At 30.9% G+C, this 23536-nt stretch overlaps 1 protein-coding gene across 1 annotated transcript; it reads right to left on the bottom strand.

Annotated features, from left to right (window-relative positions):
- Positions 1-3064: 3064 nt before the first annotated feature.
- LOC143204419 (facilitated trehalose transporter Tret1) lies at positions 3065-21383 on the bottom strand. Its single transcript, XM_076416948.1, has 5 exons — positions 21169-21383; positions 10552-10772; positions 10287-10494; positions 9245-9387; positions 3065-6143 (listed from the first exon to the last, which is right to left on the bottom strand). Exons 1-5 carry the CDS (start codon positions 21233-21235, stop codon positions 5370-5372), a joined length of 1413 nt encoding a protein of 470 aa, XP_076273063.1. The 5' UTR covers positions 21236-21383; the 3' UTR covers positions 3065-5369.
- Between the last annotated feature and the right edge of the window lie 2153 nt (positions 21384-23536).

The following is a 23536-nucleotide window of genomic DNA, read 5'->3' as shown; positions in this document are numbered from 1 at the left end:
AGTGGAAGCTATTCACTAAGAAAAACAATTTTAATAGAAAGTAATATAGATTATATTAATTTACTCTGGGAACGAATCTTGATGTAAAACTTCGCTAGAACGAACATGTAAAAAAGAAAAAGAGTTCAAATATAGAAAAACGTATTGGTTAATTGAAACAAAATCACAGTTATCAATAAATAATAAATTGCTATTATACAAGCAAGTATTGAAACCTATATGGACATATGGAGTTCAATTTTGGGGATGTTCCCCAAAAAATAATATAAATACAAGTTTTCCAGAACAAGGTGCAGTAGGTGCATCCTACTACAGGACTATACAAATACTACAGAACTAATTACTTGCACCGAGACCTTCATATACCGATTGCCACTGAGTAAATCAGGAGATAATTGATTCTCATGTCAATACCGAAGTAATACAACTCTTGTATAACACTAGAACATAACATAGACTTAAAGGAATAAAACCATTTGATCTTGTATAGTAGTGTAAATACATAAACAGTATTAGAGACTAGGATAGAGCTGATGGGCCCTGGTAGCTATATAACTACATGTAAGTTATTGCAAAAAATATATTGTAGGTTAGTCGGCAATAACTAGTAATAATGTAATAAATAAATTTAAAAAAAACTATACAAACTATTTATGTTTGAATCTATTGAATAGTTGAATATATTGAATCGTTTTATAGCACAACGTAGTTAAAACACATTACTTATGTATCCTTATCCCTTTATATAAATAACACTGTTTTTCATATTTCAACTTCTAATATATTAGTTCAACATTAAGAAAGTAATCAACAAAAATGATAAGATATTTACCTAAAACTTTTTTCGTAATTACTAAAACAATTTAATAAACTTGAGTGATTTATGAATGAATAGACATATTTATTTTCATTTTTTCATGATCGTTTGTTACAACTATAACAAGATTGTTGACACTCTGTCTGGAAAGACGTCATCAATTGTGTGATCATGTGACTCTAAATCAGCTGTAAATTAAGTATTACTTGACATTCACGTTGTTGTTTTTAAGTAAGCTGTAAGCCTTTGTTGAAAAATGTTAATCTAAATCAAGGTTGCTCAACGTTTTATCAGTCGAACAAAACAATTCAGAAATACGAGTCATTGTCAGCTACAGTGATAGTTTTCAATACGATATTATGATTCATTTCGGTGAGTTCCAACTGGATATTGGCAGGATGAGTTATTATTTCAATCAATCTTATTATACAGAAATTCACCAAAATTTGTATATCTTTTTTTTGCTCTCAAAGCCCTAAAATCCACTCTCAAACGAGTGCAACAAGCTTCTCTTTCGAAATTTTGATCGTAGGAGAAATCTCAAAGTTTTCTATTCTAAAATGTTTCGACCTGTTACCCTTAAAAGTCTTCATACAGCGTAGTACAGTTGTAGCTCTCTATATTACCTAATTTGTTTTCAAATAAAACCCTGAAATGACTCTATTAAGAGATCCGTAATATTATCCAACTTCAAGTCCTTTAGACATACAGACTCTGGTGTATGATGCAATGACACGAAAATAGTGTTCGACCCAAGAAATTATGTAGCAATGCTACGCAATTATTATTACTTTCAATAATTAAAGGGCAAATACCTATCAATCCGTTCTTTAATTTTCAAAAATATGTCTTCCTCCTAGGGTTATAGTTTCCAGCTGTCAAAATTTGAGTAAATCTTGGTATTGATATCCCAAGTCAGATCTACTCGTCAATTCACAAATTTCATTTAATAAAAAGAAAAATACTTTACATTTTGTTACGATTACTGCAATCTTCAATCAATCAATTTTTATCATCAATGCAATTTGATGCAATCACATTGCAAAGATTATCAAAACTTCTGACAATTTTCCCATCAAAATAATCTTGTCTTCTTTCATCATCTACTTTTTTGTTAACATTAAGGAAATATCGTACGATGTTTTGATAATGGATTCAAGCTCATTCTGTCTTTTAATGAAGCTATATGATAATTGAACAGATCCTTTTCTGAAATTGCTTGCGTCGACCATTTCAAAATCGTATGGTTGACCACGCCTGATCTAAATAATCGAAAACACTTTGTAATGTGTTTGCTGTTGACATTGTGTCTCATTATTTCTATAATGGAATTGATGACAGTCGCAAAGTAAAAATTAAGATTAAAATCATATGTTTCCGTCACATTCCGGTCATAAACCAATTAAAAACCACTGATGTAAAGGTGTCCCAAACATCCTTTGGAAAAATGTCTATTAATCGCAACATTTGACGCAATTTGATTTTATTTGCATCATTTATCTGATATTTTTAATTTTACGAAATGGGTTTTGTACTACCTACAATTCCAAAGAGAAACGGAATCAATATATGGGGGTGTTAATTATGGCTTAAATTTAATATAGTCTCGTTAATGTCAGTATTTTGTGAATCAAACACTAACTATCTTTCAGCGGAAAATCTAAGTATTAAAACATTCAATTAAGTATTATCTATCTTTAATAATTAAGACACAATGCAGATAATACAAGTTGCAAAATGATATACACGTATCATTGCAATTTTTTTATTTTATTTAAATTTTATTAAGTCTCAGGAAACAAAAAGTATATCCAGTGTTGTAATAATTAAGATACACAAATTGTAACTGTTAATATATTAATGTCTTAAATGAATCTCTTAAATATTTCATTACAACAACAACATGGCTTCTATTAATCAACTAAATTCAAAGAAAATCATTCCAAACTCGATGTTCTTATAATAAGATATATTGTTACATATTTATAGGAGATTGGTTACTGGCCAGTCGGTAGGCTTTATATGACCGTGGTTCCGAGCCCACATTAAACTATAGGTCCAGTCTAGATAAATTCCCGTTAGTAAATTAGATACTTTAAAACATTTTTAAAAAATATCATAGAATTCACTTTGGTATAAAGCCAATAATAATTTTCATTGAGTCATTGGTATAGCTATAGATAGTGAGGAAGTCAAAGGGTTCCACAAGAAAAGTTATAACATAGGTATAAATAAAACAAAAACTTATTTAATTATATAGAAAATAAATTTATTTGACATTAAAAGAAATTATCACAGATACATTTATAAAACAATACAAGTCTACGCCTTCTCTATAAATAACATCACTGCATAATATCAATATAAAAATTGTTTTCATTTTTATAAAGAGATCAACAAGTACTTGTTTCCGAAATTCATCTATTAAGCAACTTATTATTCTGAGTTAAAACATTGACTAGTAACTGTTTATTCTATTTTATTTAGGATTACTTGACTTTCTCAATGTTTCTACTGAGTTTTTCTATATATTCTTATTGATTCTATGTATTAATACTCTAATTTGAATGTCACAGAGATAAGTAATGAATATTTCGAACGGATATATTTCCGTATCCTTTTGTAGTGTTCAAAAAATCAAATCCAAAATCATAGGTTTTAGGTGAATTACCTGTCATCTCAGAATAATAGACTCTAGGGCACGGCACTGTTTCTATATGAATTCTTGCAAGGAAAGGTGCTTTTAAAGCCCGACAAACTATTTTTAGTTCCAATGTTAAAAATATATTATCAAGTCTTGGCCAAACGTTTAAAACGTGAAAATACAGAAATGGAAACTGAACTAAGAGAAAGCCCAACATAACCCAACGTAGATCTTTCCGCTCAGTAAGGAGTCAACCAAACAGATATCTGCAAATTTGAACACACAAGCTGCATCAAAAGTATGAACAAGTTTCTACAGTAAAAGAATATTTCGTAAATAACTGCGACGGGAAATAGTATTTTGTTTATAGTGGATACATCCTGGATTAACCAAGATTATTGTCAAACAGACTATCAGGTGGGATATGAAGGGACTGATTTATTACAAACTCTTTATTTAATTTCTAATCAAGTGATGGCAAAAATTTTGGACAAAGAACTGGGACAGAACAGGTCATTTACTGGCTAAGGAAGCAGGCATGTCACCCTTAGGACAACGCTCCACCTCAGTTCCTCAACTCAGGTGACTAAGTTCACCTTGAACTTGAGATAGCACGTAACAGATCAAATGGGTATACTATATTTTTCTCCCATCTATACAGCACACCTTACTGTATTTTCCAACGACATTTGTGTATTACTTAAAAATAACACAAGATCATAAAAGCGATACTTCTAAATCTGACTTAAATAAATTTACTGAAAAATCGATAAAAATTACGTCTTAGACCTAATATCATCGGAGAGGTCACCATGGACAGTTATAATATTTTGTTAAGAAAATTGTGATATCATAATTATGCTATTGAGATGATTATTAATCGCTTTAGCACCAAAAGAGCTTCAAGTTATTTAAAGACTCAAAGACTTACGAATCTTGCATTAGGCCCTGATTTATACCTACACAAAATGTAATGAATTAATTGATTTGAAATAAAATAATTTTTATTACAGAACGTTTTATAACCTTAAAAAAATCATGGTTAAAAATAATGTTTCCGTTTTATTATTATCACAAAGAACAAACCTATAATTGTAACTAAAAATAAATTCAAATAATAAATAATTTGTTTTGTTCGTACCTTGGTGGAAAGTACGTACTTTCGTCCCTAATCACAAGGAAGAAAGTTAAACATTTACTCCCTGTCAGGAGTACACCCGCGCCCTCTGTAACAGCGTCAGGAAAGAATTTCTCATGTGTATTTATACTCGTAACTAGGGACTATTTATTATGTCGCTACAATAAATTGTTTATCACTGTCATTAACGTTGTTACCTCTAACTTTAAAAATAATCATCAATGTTGTTTTCGTAATCATTGATTCAATAATCCAGAAATTAACAATACGTTATCATCTAATGAATCCACGGACGAGGAACATGTTATACGAAATTTTGATACAGAAGCGCGATAGATAATAAATACAGATACGTTGCAGAAGAAGTCGGAGATATCAGAGGCAGGCCTCAAAAACATGCTCATCAAAATTTAAAGTTAAATTAATAACGTACTTTGGAAAGGGGGAAAGGGCTATAAAAAAAATCGTATACAATACACGAGGCAAAAGTAAAAATCTCGGCCCTGCTCATCATGATCAGGATCTTGTGGTGTAATATATTATTCTTTTATCTTTTAACACAGATGCTATACAATAGTCTTTGATTTCTGTATGTCTATAGATAATATATTGAAAAAAATTTAGTAACACTCTTTCTATCCATTTGAAATATCAGGGCTAAAATTAGGTTTTAGGCTAATTTTTTTTTCAGTGCGGAAGGATTTAAGACGTTATATTTAGAACTCGATCATCTTTCTATTTTATTACATAGTTTAATCATAGGGGTTTTATTAATATTTATTGCTGGTAAAATCAATTTCGGTTTTCGATTTTCCTCTGAGCTCATCTTGGATCATACCCAATGTTTTTCCTTTCGTCTCGGGTACGAAAAAATAGACATAAATAATACCGATCAACGACATTGCTGTGAATATATAAAACGGTACGGCTGCTCCTATATAATCCGCTGTGTATTGATATATCTTAGTTGTACTGGTAACGGTTGCAGCAAAAACAATACTGGCAATAGCCATGCCTTTGGCTTTAATATTAGCGGGATATATCTCAGCTATGAATATATTGACACCGATACCTAAACCGCCACAAAAAACTATATAATAGAAAACGATGAAAATCAATGGTAGATACAAGATAGATGAGACATTTATAGTCGTGTAATCACGTATGGTTAAGAATATTGCCATGGATATCAGTGACAAGAACGCCAAGAACATGGAGACTAGAAACAAGGGTCTTCGTCCTATTTTGTCTATGTAGAAAGTCCCGGCCACCATCATGATGAGACCTCCAAATATGAGAAGGGACGAACCTAATACCGGAGACAAGTTCGTTGTTTGTGCGATCATGATTTGGCTGTAAAATGTGAACGCACAATATCCGGTGAAAAGTTGAAAAATTCGTAAGAGGGTGACGATTATTAAAATTTTTCTGTTCAGGTCGTTGCAGAATAAGTCTCTAAAAGAGCCTTTCTCTTCCATTTGTTTTTGTACGTCTAGAACGAGCTGATCGAATTCCTTGTCGACGTCAAATTTTCTTCTTAAAATCTGTAAAAAAAGCAAATATATTTAGTAACTATGTATTTTTATGGTGTAACATTTTGTTAACAAAGAATATAAGGTGTCTCAAAAGAAAGCTTATGTTATACGGTTGAAGACAATGTCGTTTTTTTTTCTAATAGATGACTTTAAAGAAACATATCTTCACTAATATTGCCCCAATGCCATATAATAGCGCGTTGGATCGATAAAAATTCATAGGACATACGATGTTGTGATAAGTACTTAAGTGAATAATTGTTAAGTCAAAACAATTCTTTAAAATAACGAGATAAGCATTAACCATAAACAGTACTGAACTATTTTTAAAACACTGGACTGCAAAAGAAGGGCGATACATGGCTTCCACATGGACCTTGGAACAATGAAAAATTCATTGACGAAGCCATTTTTGTAGTGAATTATTATCAGCAATTGAACGTACACGAACACACACAACAACGCACGAAAAGATAGTAATCGGAAAGATGTACCCGGAGGGACATCCAAAGTTGTAAAGCCAGCATTAACTTCAAAAAAGGTGATTCTAAGAAGGAATTTGAATTTGTTTCGTGTTATCACAACAACTACTAGCCCACATACATCTTTAGTGACTCGAAAGAAATCAGATATATTGGCTGGGTAGATTTGATACATCTACCATATAATCATGCCTTGCACAAAGGTATATTAATGACGTAAGCCAGTATTAAAAAAGGCTTCTAAGAATAAGTTGGTTTACCATAGAAAAGTATCAAAAAGTCAAGTGGGCCTTTTAAATCCGCAAAAAGTATTTCTTAAATATAATAAAAATGATATTGTTCAAATGTAAACCTTTTTAACAAATTTTTAAAGTAATCTTTGTCTTAAAAAGTAAGTATTGTACGTATCAGTATTGTGATCAAACATAGAAATTTTTATCGACAGATGGGTTCCACCTGAATTAAAAATAAAAAATTCATTGATGAAGTCGTTTTTGAAGTGAACTATTATCGACAATTATGCGCAAAAATATAGTGTTTGAATCCCGACTACCCTTTGTATCGGTTTCTGCAAGGATCTCTTAACAATGTAAGCCTGTATTAAAAAAGGTTTCTAAACATCAATTAATTTACGATACAAAAGTATTAAAAAGTCAAGTAAGATTTTTCGATCTGGAAATATATTTCTTAAAAATAATAATATCGTTCAGATGTAAAATTTATCAACAAATTTTCAAAATGATCTTCAAAAAAGTAAGTGTTCTACGTATCAGTACTGTATTCAAACAATAATTAAACATAAAAATCGTGTTGTTCACTGAATTACTTCCGAATTCCGATTTTTTTTAAATCAGAAGGAGGTACAAAAACACAAATCATAGCCAAATCACATCAAAAAACATACAGCCACATTAAACAAGATTAATGACTTATGACAATATATCATAATCTCGTTTATTTTCGTATCCACTATATTCAGCAAGTTTAGCCTCCAATAATGTTCAGTTTCATGCCGTTCAATATAAAATTATATAGCTGCTTAATGTGATTAAAGCACTTATATTAAAGGAAGAATAACTTGTTTGAGATGGAACGTATGAGATAGAGAAACCTTAAACCTAAGTATCTTACATATTAAAGACGTTGATAAAATTTAACAAAACTAAGTCATGAAACATGAATTTGATAGTGAAAATGCGAAATATCTAAATAAATAATTGTTGAACAACCTAACATAATTATTAAGTTCGATGGCTTCTTTCTACATTTATTCCTATAATACGTAGGGAAAAAGACCTAATATCAAAACATCAGTTTGGGTTTGTTAACAAACATTCAACGATTGCATAAAATGACAGATGTAATTGGAAAAACCTATGAAAGTAAAAAGGTATGTTGAGTTATATTCTTATATATGAACAAGTTGTAAGTATGGCATGACGGCCTTGTTCATAAGCTGCAGAAAATGTTACCTAAACAATGCACAGAGCTATTGAAATCTTACATTACAGCCAGAATGTTTAGAGTCAATCACGAGGAAGCCTAATCTACAGTAGAAGAAGCTAAAGCAGCTATACCATAAGGCCAATATACTGAGGCCAATTCTCTACTTACTCTACACATGTGATATATCACAAATAGAACGGTGGTTACAGTTGCTGACACTGCGATTCTTCCTATCGGAGACAATAGCGAAGAAGCCATACGAAAATTACAACACCAAGTGACAATATAAAGATTTAAGCCCAAACTTAAGAAACAAACATTAACGAAAGTAGATCTGTACATGTGCTGTTCACTTACAATCAGACGTCACAAGCACAATAAACAATAATATCATTCCCCATAGCAACAACGCTAAGTATCTCTGGCTGAACCTTAATACAAAACTTCCCTGGAACGAACATGTAAAAAAGAAAAGACAGAACTAGAATTAAAATATAGGAAAATGTAGTTAATTCGAAGAAAATCCCAATTATCAGTACATAATTAATTACTATTATATAATACCTTATCTCTCTTATCGACATACTGAATACAATTATGGGGATGTTTCGCAAAAACTAATATAAATGCAATACAAGTTGTCCAGCCCTGAGAAGTATTGTTGATTGTAGTTTGGTTGCCACTCGACTTCTTGAACGTAAAGGTTTTTCCCTTCCCTTTCATAAATTACAAGATTTATTGGATGAAAACCCAACTCAAATCCTCAAAAATTTTTCAGGACCAGAAATTCTTAAAACAACTGCTTCCATGCGTTTAAATTATTGTTACTGGAGGTGGAAGGTGGATCTACTGCGACAATTCTAAGCGCAGAATGCCACGGGATATCCCAGAGGAGTTATTCACATCGAGAAGTATTGCTGTACATATGGTGGGATCGATAAGGTGTAGTATAGATCAATAGCTGCTAAATCCGAATCGATTAAACTGTTAGTGTAGATGTCTACCAACATCAATTGAAGAAATTTATTATATATACATATTACGTTATATATATATATATATATATATATATATATATATATATATATATTCTAAGATATCACTCTGATGACGTTTTATGATGAATGATGTATTTACAATATAAGAGTTTCGTTTATGTTACAATAGGATTGGAGCATTTACCTTAAGAGATTCCTTTGCCTCCTCCGTCTTATTCTTCATTAAATAATAGTAAGGGCTTTCTGGCATGTGCATAAATAATGCCCAGAATATTAAGGGCGGTATCATCATCAATATTGCCGTAGATTTTAAAGACAAAAAGGATCCTGAAATTGAACATAAAAATAAGGATTTACGAAAGAATTTTCCAAAATGTGTTAATGCTTGACAAAAAATGTTAAAGACTTGACACAATGAATGACACAATTTGAGCTGCTGTAAGTGTTGTATATGTTTGTTCTTGTACTGCTTTAGCCACTACAGAAGAGCAAAATACGTTTTCTCATTGGATACATAACTGAATATCATCAAACATAATTATTATTACTGACGCTCTATATAACCGCATGATGTTCGATCTATCTATATTTAGCTGGGATAATAATATTGATGTGTCCGACATATTTGTTTCTGGTATAATACTTTCTCCTTTCGGTGATCAGATATAGATAAATATATATTAAAAATATATCAACCTCAGGTATTTGAAATTCAAATTATAAATTATATTTTTAAGAATCAATTGAAATACACATACAAAATGTACATATATATTTTAATTACGTATTTTAATTACAAGTAAGTTAAATACTTCCCAACTCTGCTTATGATTTCGTAAACGCAATTCAAAATATTATTGTGTTATCACTTTCAAATTCAAATCATGTGCGTAAAAATCATGTAAAAATAAATATAAAAAAGCCAATTTAATTGTTTAAACTTATGTAATATTATAATTATATATGTAATTATGATTGAGCAGTATTAACATTAATACTCGAATGGTGAAAAAGAATGGAATGATTAAAACTGATGAAATATTCAAAATGTTTGGCAAAATTAATGTTTTGCAAACAATATATATATATATATATATATATATATATATATATATATATATATATATATATCCGTGATTTTATTTCTACAATGTCTAACATAAATTGCATAATTAAAAAACAATTAAATTTAATTTCAGAAATAGCAACACTATTTTTATACTTACCACTTATATTTATCATTAATGTTCCAGTGCCAATAAAAGCTGTGGTATATCCGCCTAGAGTTCCCCTAACTTTTGGTCCAGCAATTTCGGCTATATATATAGAGACTATTGCTATGCTACCACCTTCTCCTACACCTCCAACTATTCTTGCTATGTACAAAAGATACTTGGAGTAATCTGACAAACAAATTAAAGCAGGGGACAGGATCTACAAAATAGAAGACCTTTAAAATAATTGTTCCTAAACCTATTAAGCTATTCTCACATGTGGTATGCCAATAGACATTATAGCAGCTTTTCTTCCGATATGATCCGCCAAGAAAGAAAACAAAAAACCACCGACCACATGACCAAGCGTACCTATAGTGGCGATATAGGATGCTTCTTCCTGATTTACTGGTATAGGATATTCATCGGAAAGAATTTTTACCAGTGAGGCTCCAGACCATCCTTGGTATAATCCAGAGGTAAAAAATGTTAATGAAGCTGTAATAAATTATCACATTGTTAAACTTTCTCCATATACGACTTATCATTTTCTATGAGCTAAATATAGTTATTATAGATATTTATTTATTTATTAATATATATATATATATATATACATATATATATATATATATATATATATATATATATATATATATATATATATATATATATATATATATATATATATATATATATTAATAAATAAATCCAGACCAGAGGCTCCAGACCATCCTTGGTATAATCCAGAGGTAAAAAATGTTAATGAAGCTGTAATAAATTATCACATTGTTAAATTTTCTCCATATACGACTTATTATCATTTTCTATGAGCTAAATATAGTTATTATAGATATTTATTTATTAATATATATATATATATATATATATATATATATATTATTAATATATATATATATATATATATATATATATATATATTATTGATTCAGTTTTTTTAGGTTTTTAGCCAGTATGTAAAAAACTAAGAAACAGAATGCAGCCAAGAAAGAAATGTCCATCTTCTGCCTTACCCGGTACAAATGGTAGATAAATGTAATAAGGTAAATAAGTTTCGGTTTGTGCAATGATGAAAACATACTTTTATTTTACTGAAACAATTTTATTTCAATTATATAATAAAAAGTAGATCTACGTGTAGTACTAGTAGTAAAAAGTACTAGAGGCGTGTCAGTAACATGGCTTAATAAAATCTTAAAGAGTATAGTTCGTGCTTTCGTTCACCTGCTCCCATTTAACGATATTCTAAACGACAATGTTTCCCATATTATTTAGGAGTGGTTTTTAAACGTCGATATTCTCAAATCCCAATACTCCATGACTGAACAACCGAGCTACTTCCTACGGTTTTATCTGTCCATACACTTTGAACCATAAGCTTATGCTTAAATACCAACAGAATAGATTAAGAGATGTTTCCACAATTTACAGATGTCATTTACAGATGAATAGTTTACTGCTTTCACTTTCAGCAACTTCAGTCAGAATCCACGGGATATTTTAAGGCTCTTTTAAAACAATTTTCTTTCCAGATTTTAAGAGTCCACTGGGCTATTTCCAAGTCGAATATGGAAGAAGTTCTCATTGCAAATTAAATTACATTTTCTGATCAGTTGCTCGCTCATCTTGTTCAGTTACTCAATTCAAGTTAACTATAAAGCTCCAGTATCAGTTGGCTTGGCAGTAACTGATTTTTAATTATTACTTCTTGTTGTGTTTGTATTGGGTATTCATCTAAGCGAGCTTGCAAATATGGGACAGCCGACAATGTCCATTGATAAAAAAATTGTTTAATGATCATCCTAAATATTTCAAGAGCTCCAAATTAGTACAAATTAATTTATCAACACTGATGAAGCAAAATAGCTTAACTACAAAATCAAACCTTAGAACATTCCGAGGAGTTTTTGGTTCTGCTTCAATGATAAAAATAAATGGGACTTGTTTTACTTTTACCTATTATTCGTAATGGTTAAAAATGTATTCATCCACAAGAAGTTGCTCAAGCCAAATTATACCATAACTAGAGAACCGTAGTACAACTAATAAGAAGTATCGAAATATTGCAAACAAAACTATAGGAAAAGTTATTATCATTATCATAAATCCATAGACGGTGCTTAAGAATATCTGCTTCTCAATCAATACATTGTTGTTCTTTCCGCGGGACTAGATTTCTAGATTTCCAATACGATCTCGGAGTGAAACATGTAGAATTTGAATTCTAAAGGCGTTTTACAAGAGAAGTTTAAAGATGTCAGGTCTTAACAGTGTACAAACTTCGGAATCATACAGAAGGGTTAGCAAGATAAGCGTTGGAAAGGGGCTGATTTTAGTATTGACTGTAATATTTTCTCTGCTCCACACGCACCATCTTAGAGAAGCAAAAACTTCTGCAGCTTGTCCAAATCATTAAACTCCTGCAGTTGTTCTAATGCAACTCAATAGGGTTCAGAAACTTACAATACCAGGAGATCCGTCAGCTGTCAGAACTCTGGTATATTCTTCATTGATTCTCAAGAAGTTCTGAAGGGCAAACCATATCATGAAGATCATCAGATGGGTTAAGAAGTTTATAGTTTAATATTGAACGCCATATTGGTTTTTAAAATCTTTTCCCATAACTTCATCCACCACTATGTTGAAATGCAGTTAGGAGACACGACATCTTCTTAACGAACGCCGACTAGGGCCCGAAGTAGATTTGACAAATTATTTCGTACTCGCAGCTAATAAAACCATCATTTTTGAGACTGTTATGTTAAGTTTTTAGTGGCCAGTGTATACATTGGAAAGCAGGGCGAGAATTATAAGGAACAATAATGGCGCGCTTTCCGTATCTGATAGGTTCCTCCATCAGCTCGAATAGCGCAAAAATGTTATATAGGTAATCTTGATAGTAGTGGATATTTCTGGAGAATTCCAACCGGTGTTCGGTGAGTTTGCGACATTGCCATTTACAAGCAACTGAGAGGTAGAATCCAACTTACTACAGCAGCCCTATCGAATTGGACCCTGGCTCTGGTAGGAGCTCTTTTTTGTAAGGTTAAGAATTTTTTTGTTTATAGTTTGCTTGTTCTTGTACTGTTCATATTTTGATTATAAATGGTAGGCAGCAGTGGATAAATTATCGATTTGTAAATATTGTTAAGAAGCTACTATGACATAAGAGGACATTCGATCGAGGTGCGTATCCACTCAATTTTTATTTTAATTTTCAAAATTGGATTCAGTTCTAAACAAAATTAATTATATTTTAGGCGTAGTTGACCCTGCAACAGTAAAAGTACGAATAAATATGACTCGATGTCCTTTATGTGAGTATATTTCATTACAGTTCGTTCATGAAACATTAAAGTTTGACTCGCTTGAAGATCGTCAAGGCTGGGATTTCCTATTGTGGTAAAAATATTAGTATTTAATTTGAGCGTAAATGATTAAAGATTCATAAGAGTGTATCAAAGAGGAGAGGTGAGAGTTATTAAAATCAAATAAAGATATGATTGCAAACTAGCTGCTATAATTCCAGTGGATGAAACACGCTAAGTAGTGGCAATTTGAAAAGACTAGATTTATTGACTTATAAAGATTTATATAACATTCAGCAAGCAAACCAATGGAATTCTATAGAACCGAATGCAAGCATTAAATAATTTTGTTAATTTAACCAAGAGCTTTCTATGGAGTCTTCTAAGAATATCTGCCATAGTGAATAGAATATAGTGAAATTAAAAATACAAAACTGGAATACTCTGTAAACGCACTCACTTGTTCTTCTTCTACTCACTCACTCCCGCAAACAGACAATGTTAAATATCTGTGAATGCGTTTGTTCGACGCTTAACATTGAAAAAAATATATAGTGGCAAAACGCAAATAGCTTGGGCTTAAGTTAATCCAGATATATTGGCTGATATAAATCATATAACATAAAAGATATAACATAAAAGTGACACTACAAGCTTTAAAACATGGGTAAATGAGGTCAAAATGAAGGCATGCGTGTTATATAAGCCACAATCATAGTTTCTGCGTATCTACTCTACTCTAAATAAAGAAGATTTTATGTAAATCAAATAAATGAAGGACAATATAAATTATTGAAAAAAATATATGGAATAAATTGAGAGAAGGGTCTCAATACAGTTATTGCATATCGAAGATGATACTCATATATTATTCGGTAATTTTAAACATAAATTAATACTTGTATTTTTATATATTGATATTTAAATTTATGTGTTACCTTACATGTTGTTTTATCTTTTTTTTTCGTTTAAAATTAAATATGTTTATAAAAGATGAAATAACTTAGACATAATATATAAACTTAAAATAATGGACAGTAAGCTTAGCTAAGTTTGAACTTGAGTTTCAAGTGAGATTTGTGGTTAATTTGTAAATTTCAGAATATATATTATGCTCTTCAAGTGTACGAATAATTTACAAGAACTATAACTCTGGTTCCTTATTGTAATATTTACATATTGATAAGTAATTACATATTGATTTATTTTCTCTTTTATGTTTCCAAATTATTAAAATGACATTTAATTAATAAATTCAAATTCTTGTACGTATGCGGGAATTATCCAGAACTAGTCTCTTGTAACCTTGATTGGTCCTAAGTACAGCCTGTTCTTCACGGTTTATCTCCTCGTGAGCTCTTATATGAAGTCTCCTTTATAACATCTTCATAAACATCTTGCCGATATTTGATAGGAGAGTCATACCTCGATAGTTCTTACGCTGTAAACAGTCAACCTATCATGACGGATTGCTACATTTTTTAATAATAACAGATCAATTGAAAAGTCACCGGCCTACCGTATTAAAACAAATTTTTTGGCAAAATTAGTTTTTTGTATTCAACATAATTCATTTCAAGGGCGATACACTGATTATAGCGACCTCCCAATTTTTCGATACTATTTTTGTACTACTATTTTTCATTTGCTTCAAAATACGCCCTAGTTTCGTCGATCACCTCTTCATTCGACGAAAATTTCTTACCACCGAAAATTCTTTTGAGATCTGGGAACAGGAAATAGTCGGTGGGGGCCAAATTTAAAAAAAGCCGCACTTTCTTTGTTTTTTGGCGTTTTCGTCCAACTTAACCTTATCTAATAGTCGATGTTGATGGTCCCTCCTTTTTCAAGGCAGTCAATGAAGTGAATGAAAATAATTCCATGCACATCTCAAAATACAGACGCCATAACCGTGCCAGCCGACTGTGGCCTTTTCCCACGCCTTGGGGCGGGTTCATCGTGTGCCTCATGGAGCCATGTTTCATTCATTGTAACATATCGACACAAAAACTCGGGTTTATTACTCTTGATCATCCTCAACCACTGCTCCGAATCGTCAACTTGTCATTGTTTTTGGTCAAAAGTGAGCTCGCGCGGCACCCACTTTGCATAGAGATTTCTCATACCCAAATATTCGTGACTGATATGATGTACACATTCAGTTGATATCTTTAGAGTGTCTCCTATTTCATTGAATTTCAATTTTCGGTCATTAAAAATGATTTTGTAGATTATTTAAATGTTTTCGTAGGTAGCAACCTCTTTTGGGCATCCACTGCGTTCACCGTCTTCGGTGCTCATTTAACCACGTCTAAACTTAGCATATCAATCCTTGGTGGTTGATTTTCCTGGAGTAGTGTCCAGAAACTTGGCATCAAGCCAACTGTATTTTTTCCCTTCAAAAAGCAATATTTTATCAACACGTGAAATTCCTTTTTATCCATTTTTTTCACAATAACAAAGTTGCTTCTCTCAAAATACAATAATCCATAAACTAATGATCCGACAGCTGTCAAATTTATACACGCATCTTTTGAGGGTTAGGGCTAACTAAAAAACATATTTAATTCTAGTAACGCCATCTATGTGTCATTCCGGGGACTTTTCAATTGATCTGTTATGTTATCAAATAAATTATCGATCTTTTTTCTATCGATCGAATTTCTATAAATATATTAACTTGAGTTTGTTAGTTTAATACAATATTTTTGCCATTGATCATCCCAATTGAAAGATTTCAACATATCGCATGTTAAAATCTGTAACAACTAATCTATATTTAAATAGAGGATTTTACATAACAAATAACTGGAAATGTGTTAAGAAGATTGAATACGTTTAAATACGGGAACAATAGAAATACTAGTTAACAAGTAGTTTCAAATAAAAAGATTATTAGAACAAACAATAACACTTGGCTCTAATTATATTTTTTATTAAATTTCATACGAAAAATTCGCAATATTCTTGGATATGCGATAAAAAGTCATATCATATTATATGATCGTGATATCGTACCGCCTCAAATACACTTTGCTGGTGTTGTTCCATAATAACATAATAGAGTTTAAGGTTTGCGAGTATTAGTTAATCTATCGTTTTATCGTTTATAACAATTTGAAGACATTAGGTCTACCACGTAGTGTAAGTTCATGATTATCAATATTTACTTGTTCGCACGCTTTTTCTTAATTGAGCAAGAATTCATTCAATGTAATAAATTATAAATTCATAACTAATATAAATAACTTGGTGAAAAAAGTGAATAAACATAATTATTAATGATAAAATGTTGTCCAAACGAGTTAAACTAGAAAGACGCTATTTCTATCAACAATTGAAAGAAAAACGGTTTTTTTACAGGTGTACAGAAGTCACTACCGGTTTTTTCTGAAAAAAAAAATTCAAAGAAACGGAAACATTTTGTAATTCAACGTATTGACCATTTTATTCCATACATCTTGCCCAACTTGCAAGCAATTTATGGGTACCATCCTAAAAAAAAACTGTTTGTCCCTTGAACATAACTACTAATCAAGTTAAACTGCTACATCCTCAAGTCTGGAGAGTGTAAGTCTGGAGAAAGTTAGTCTGGATAGTACGGCGGATTTGATATATGTCCCATCCAAGGGCTTTCAGCGCTTCCTTGACAGGTTTAACTTTATTAATTATATTTTTAAGAATAACAATCGAAGTAATCAATAAAATAGAACAATTAAAATACCATATTAATACTACATATCTAAATTATTTCAATGCTATATAAATGGGGAAAGAGTAATTTTAATTTTTTTGATAGTTAAACATCTTTAAAAGTCACACATCTCTTATTATACTCTTTGAATGAAGCAACATTATTATAGCGCATTTAGAAGGTTCACAGAACTTATTAAATGCTAGGTCCTTGGATTTATTTTAGTAAGCGATATACCAGGTGTACCGGAAAGTTATTACCGTATTTTTTAAACTACATAATTTTCAAGAAAGCCGGCTCAGTGGCGCGGTGGTAAAGGCGACAGGACGGTCCTCCTGCTATTGCTATAGTCACGGGTTCGAATACTGCTGAGGCATGGTCGTAAATTCATGTTTGTGATTGCTTCACATTTATGACTGTGCGTAGTCAAGAGCATAAAATACGACAAGGAAAATGATCCCAATCATGCCAGTAACCAGGCTGGGTAAAACCGAATGTCGTTTGGAATGATTTCTAAGTTGGTCACTCGCCAGTCGGTAGGCTTAATGCCGTCGACCATGAATCGGAGCCCACGTTAAAGAGTAGGCCCAGTCCAGATAAACCCTTGTTGATAAACCATTTTATTCTATTACATCTTGCCTATCTTTCAGAATTTACTGCCTATCTTTTACATCTTGCATATTAATTTATGAATGTCATCCCAAAAATCTGTTTGTCCTTTGAGCAAAACAATTCATCAAGCCATTTTCTAACTTATTCGAAAATGGCGAAGTGCTACTTTGGCAGCGTGTTTCCCACTGATGCGAAAAATGGATAGTCGAACGGGGCAAAGTCTGGAGGGTACGGCGGGTGCGATAATATGTTCCATCAAAGTGTTTTCAATGCTTCCTTGATCGGTTTTGCTTTATGAGAAGGCGCGTTATCGTGCTGTAAAATCACCTTACCATCTCTTCGGTCCCATTCTGGATGTTTTTTTCTTTTGATCAATGCATGGTTCAAATTGACCATTTGTTGTCGATAACGATCACTACTAACTGGTTCACCAGATTTCAACAGTTCGTAATACACCACGCCACTCTGCTCTCACCAAACACAGAACATTGTCTTGCGACCAAAACGATTTGACCTCGGAATCGATCAGCCGACCTAGCCAAGTGATTCAAAATAAGTTTCAAAATAAATCCGCTATTCATCATCCTTCAACATGCGGTGCAAAAGTGACTTCCGATTAAACTTTTGAAACAGCATTTCACAGACGATTTTTCGAATTTCTATTTGCCTATTATGCAATTGATGTAGCACGCATCTTTCCATCCTTTGGATATTCCCCATTGCTCGGAATCGCTTGCTAATCAACTCTTGGGCCATATTTAATGCTTCTTTGTCTTGCACATTGGAATCGCCACTTTTGAACTTTTGAAACCACACCTCAAATGATGGTGTTACTTTCGCAAAATATAACATGTATAGCTTTGAAGCTTCATGTCAACAGAATAAAACAACAAATGTATCAAATCATAACATTGCATACAGAAGCCTAGCGACATCTGTTAGAAAAACCGGTATTGACTTTCCGGTACACCCTACGCTCACTGGGACTTATCCGGACTGCCAAACAGCTTAACTTAAATGCTTAGCGTTGGCTCCGAACCCATCTCGGCATTAAATCCACGGATTAACGACTGCACAACATAGAGATCATCGCAGGAGAAGACATCTGGTTTTACCCAGTCTGGTTACTGGCGTGACTGGGATAATTTTTCTTGTCGTATTTTTTACTCTTATTTTGTGGAGAATCTCAAATATAAATTTACGACCATACTCTAACAGGATTCGAAGCCAAGACTACCGCAAGAGTAGGATTTCTAACATCTTGATCACTACTTCAACCAAACCGGTAAAAAATTGAAATGTCAAAGATAAATAAAAATACCACGAGAAGCTATAACGAGATAAATATAAAAAACATTCATTAAAAGAAGACATAGATATAATAATAAATTGTGGAAAATATTATTTCATTTTCTTTTCATATTTTTAAAAACGAATATATTCATGCACATTTGAAACACTGATAACTGATATACAATTTTGATTGAAGAATTCCTGCCATTTTTCTGGTAAACCATAACTACGTCGGTGTAAAGATTCTGGGACAAAAACTGGACCAGTGATTATCACCAGTCACTTTTGAAACATTAATGAAGTAGATCTGTAAATGTGCAGTTCACTTATAAACGACAAGTACCAATAAGATTAAATAATACTATCATTCCATATAGCAACAACACTAAATATCTCGGAATGAATCTTGATGCAAAACTTCGCTGGAAGGAACATATAAAGAACAAATAAAAGGAACTGGAATTGAAATATAGGAAAATGTATTGGCTAATTGGAAGAAAATCACAATTATCAGTACATAATAAATTGCTATTATATAAGAAAATATTGAAACCTATATGGACATACGGAATTCAAGTATTAGGGTGTTCTCCAAAGAGTAACATAAAGAAAATATAAAATTTTCAGAACAATGTCTTGAAAGATTATGGGCATCAAGAGAATTGCAAGGGGGCATGAGGAAAGACTCCATTCTCATGAGAATATTGATATATTGCTCTCAATATCGAAGTAATACAACTCTTGGATACCACCAGAACAGGACACAAACTCAAAAGAATCAAACCATCTGATATTGTGTAGTGTTGTGTAGTGAGGTGCATATAATAAAAGATACTGCAGTGACAAATATAAACATTATTGCACCAGACAATGAAATAGGGCCGATGGGTCCTCGTAGTTATATACCAAGATTTAAGTTAACATAAAGACAAGTTATAGCTTAGTCGGAAACGACAAGTAACAATGTAATAATTAAATAATAACAAAAAAACTTTGAAGCCACCTTTACAACAAAAAGATAGTTTACCAGAGACCATGAATATGATTGAATGTTACCATTTTCGATGAGCCTGCTCTCCATTTTTTTCTTTTCACAGTAACTATTGACTGACTAATCGAATAACGCTACCTTTATATCTAGAATGCTATAAAATCTAGACTGTTGCCTTTCAATCGTGCTATAGCATGGCTTCATTGAATTAGCATTACAAGACATAAGCAACTTTAAAGGCATCTATTAGAAAAACCAGTATTATTTTTCCCTAGCTTTAAAAAAACCAACGACTAAGGATTATCAGATATAACATAAGTAAAAACCAAAACTTTAACTAATGGTTTTTCACATCCTCTCCTCCCAATGTGCTCAATCACAGTTTCGATTATTGATTAAAATTCAACAAAAACTAGGTCAAAACCTATGAAACCAGAAAGTCGAATATTCATTGATTGAATTATAATTGAAAACCTAACTTCAAATTACTCAACATAAGTATTATATGTCATTATATTGATCTCAAAACTCGGGACTGTTGCTGAAATTACTTGAATTATTTCTCATAATGGCCAAATGTAGTGGAATTATAAAAATATTGTGTAAGCTAAAAATATGTACCTAATAAACCTTAATTAAATTAGCTAACAATATATTTAGTTAATAATTTTTTAAAATATATCAATACCGATACCATCAGAAAACAGTCAGAGGTTATACCAAAAAAGGTCTACAAATATTTCCATGGAAAATTGATGTAATAAAAATCATTACAGTTTAAGAGTCTCAAAACATTGTTATTTTAAACATAAGACTTAATAGTTAATGAAATATATATTTTTAAAGTATTGTTGGCAACAGTCCACTTTGTAACTACTAATGAGCATTGTTTGATATTAATAACATCGATACTGTCTAAAGTTATAAAGAAAACAAAACACTTATTTTTAACAAACGTAAGTATATTTTACATACCTGTAAATGCAGCAAGATATTGTGTCAAATGTGACTGATCATTTTTCTGAAAATTTTGTCCGAACATCCTGAATATATTCTTATTCTACTGTATGTAATATTGTACTAAAACAGCATAGGTACTGTCTACACGCTAAGAGTATATGTTATATTTCACAGCCTTAATTAAAACAAAAGCGCCACTAAGCTATGTAAATATTGAAGGCAGAGCTATTGTATTATTTATATTGAATTCGCACACATTCTATCTTAAAACAGTTTTCAACATACTAAATATAAAGTGATAAGCCGCGAATTATTTTAGACTATTCAATGTGGTGTAATTATTGCATAAGATTAATGTAAAAATTAAAAAATAATTAGATTAACTAAAATGGGTTAATTAGTCCTGTTTGTCTTCGGTTATCATATCAGTTTATTAATTACTAGAGAGTAAATGTTTGATAGATACTTCGGTAAAATGCTTAGTAGTTATATTGCCAAATGAACATTTAATTCATCAAGTTAGTTTCCATAGTATATAGGAGGCCATAATAAATGTATTGTATTACACAGTAATTTAATCCACTTATTTCATTTAAAAATATAGGTGTTGATAAAATGTAAATTTAAAAAATACTTCATATTGTGTTATAACCCAATATTGTATACTGTTATATATTACTCTATATTTGAACTTGTAGTAAACTGAGTATGAAATGGAAAATGAACGATAAATTAAAGCCTCTAACCTGTATATAAGAATTGACGGAAAATTAAGAATTTGCATTTACACTGCAAGCCATAAAAATTGAATTTCAAATTTCTTTGGAAATGAATTCAACTATCATAAAAAATTGTTAGTATTATATAATCATCCATTAATGCTATATTCGTATAAACATATGGTATTTCTACACTGCTTCAGTTTTAGTCAGATGAAGATTGACTTAAATTCTTAAATATTTTTTAAATTTCCTTCGCCATTTTCTCCACAATATATTAAAAATTTTATATTATTCCAAAACTAAGGAATACAATTAATTAATTAGATATTTACTTAATTATAAATTAACTAAAGCTATATCAAAATTAGAAAATGTATAAAAAAATAGTTACATTAACGCGAGTTTATAATTTAAAAAATATTTTAGCATAAAAAAGAATCCTAAGGTTTTTAGTTCGTTCTAAATTCTTCTAAGGTTAAACATTACATATAAAAATGTTTGCTTATTTACATGGAATAAGTAAGTAATTGAAAAACAGAAATGATTCAAAAACATCAAATGTGAATAATAATAAGAATATATAATATAATCCAATTATTATTTAATTTATCAAATACTGTTTAGATGGCGTAATAATGACAAAATGGTGAACAAACATTATTATTATTATTAATTTTAATTTTGTAGTAAATTGAATATTGTGGATTTACATTTCCATAATATGGCACAATCTATTATTAGTATAATATTTATATTATAAATATTTTGATATAGTATATTAGTATATTAGATATATAGTATATTTAGTATAAGTCCATTTTAAATGATAATTTATATTAATTTATTCCATAAAAAATAATAGAAGTATTATGTATCGAAAGAAAAGAATTGGTTCGAAATATGTAGATTCTGACATTTACCATATTGCCGTCATCACCATTCGGAAGTAATAAATGTGTTTGTAGTCATATAAATATATTTGTTCAACTTATATATAACTTATTTATTTACATTTCCAGTTTTAGTAAAATAACGATTAATTTTTAGAATGTATCTTGGAACTGGAAATTTGTAGAGGAAAGGTTTTATTAAAGAAGAAGTTGAGGAAGTATTTTATTTCTAAAGTCTCATTGGAGAGAACTTGTGCCAAGGGGAATATATTGAAATACGAACATGTTCCGAAGCCTACAAAGTCAACAAAATTTTTAATTACATATAAACATTACTTGGAGGTAAAATTGTAAATTAAGAGAATTTGGCCCCCAGAAGATACCATTACATACTTCATAGGTGGTGTTCAAACGATTTAAATGTAAGTATAATAAAATAAATAACCCTAAGTCCTCCGCTAATATATGCATTAAAGGTACCATTATGTTAACATAAATTATATTTCACAACATTATTTTCGTTTGCTTATTTTATTTACATTAGAATATTGTTATAATAGATCAATTGAAAAGTCCCCGGCCTGACACATTAAATCCATATGTTTTTTAGTTAGCCGTAACCCTCAACAGATGCATATATAAATTTAACAGGGGTCGTGTCATTAGTTTGTGAATTACAACATTTTGAGTGAAGCAACTTTTGTTATTGTGAAAAAAAATGGATAAAAATGAATTTCGCGTGTTGATAAAATATTGCTTTATGAAGGGAAA

Source organism: Rhynchophorus ferrugineus, unplaced genomic scaffold (assembly GCF_030347505.1).
Source record: "Rhynchophorus ferrugineus isolate W39M unplaced genomic scaffold, kcgeb_rfMv2 rfM11, whole genome shotgun sequence".
NCBI classification, from domain to species: Eukaryota; Metazoa; Arthropoda; class Insecta; order Coleoptera; family Curculionidae; genus Rhynchophorus; species Rhynchophorus ferrugineus.
The sequence above is the reverse complement of the archived record's forward strand: the minus strand, read 5'-3'. Positions and strand labels throughout refer to the sequence as shown.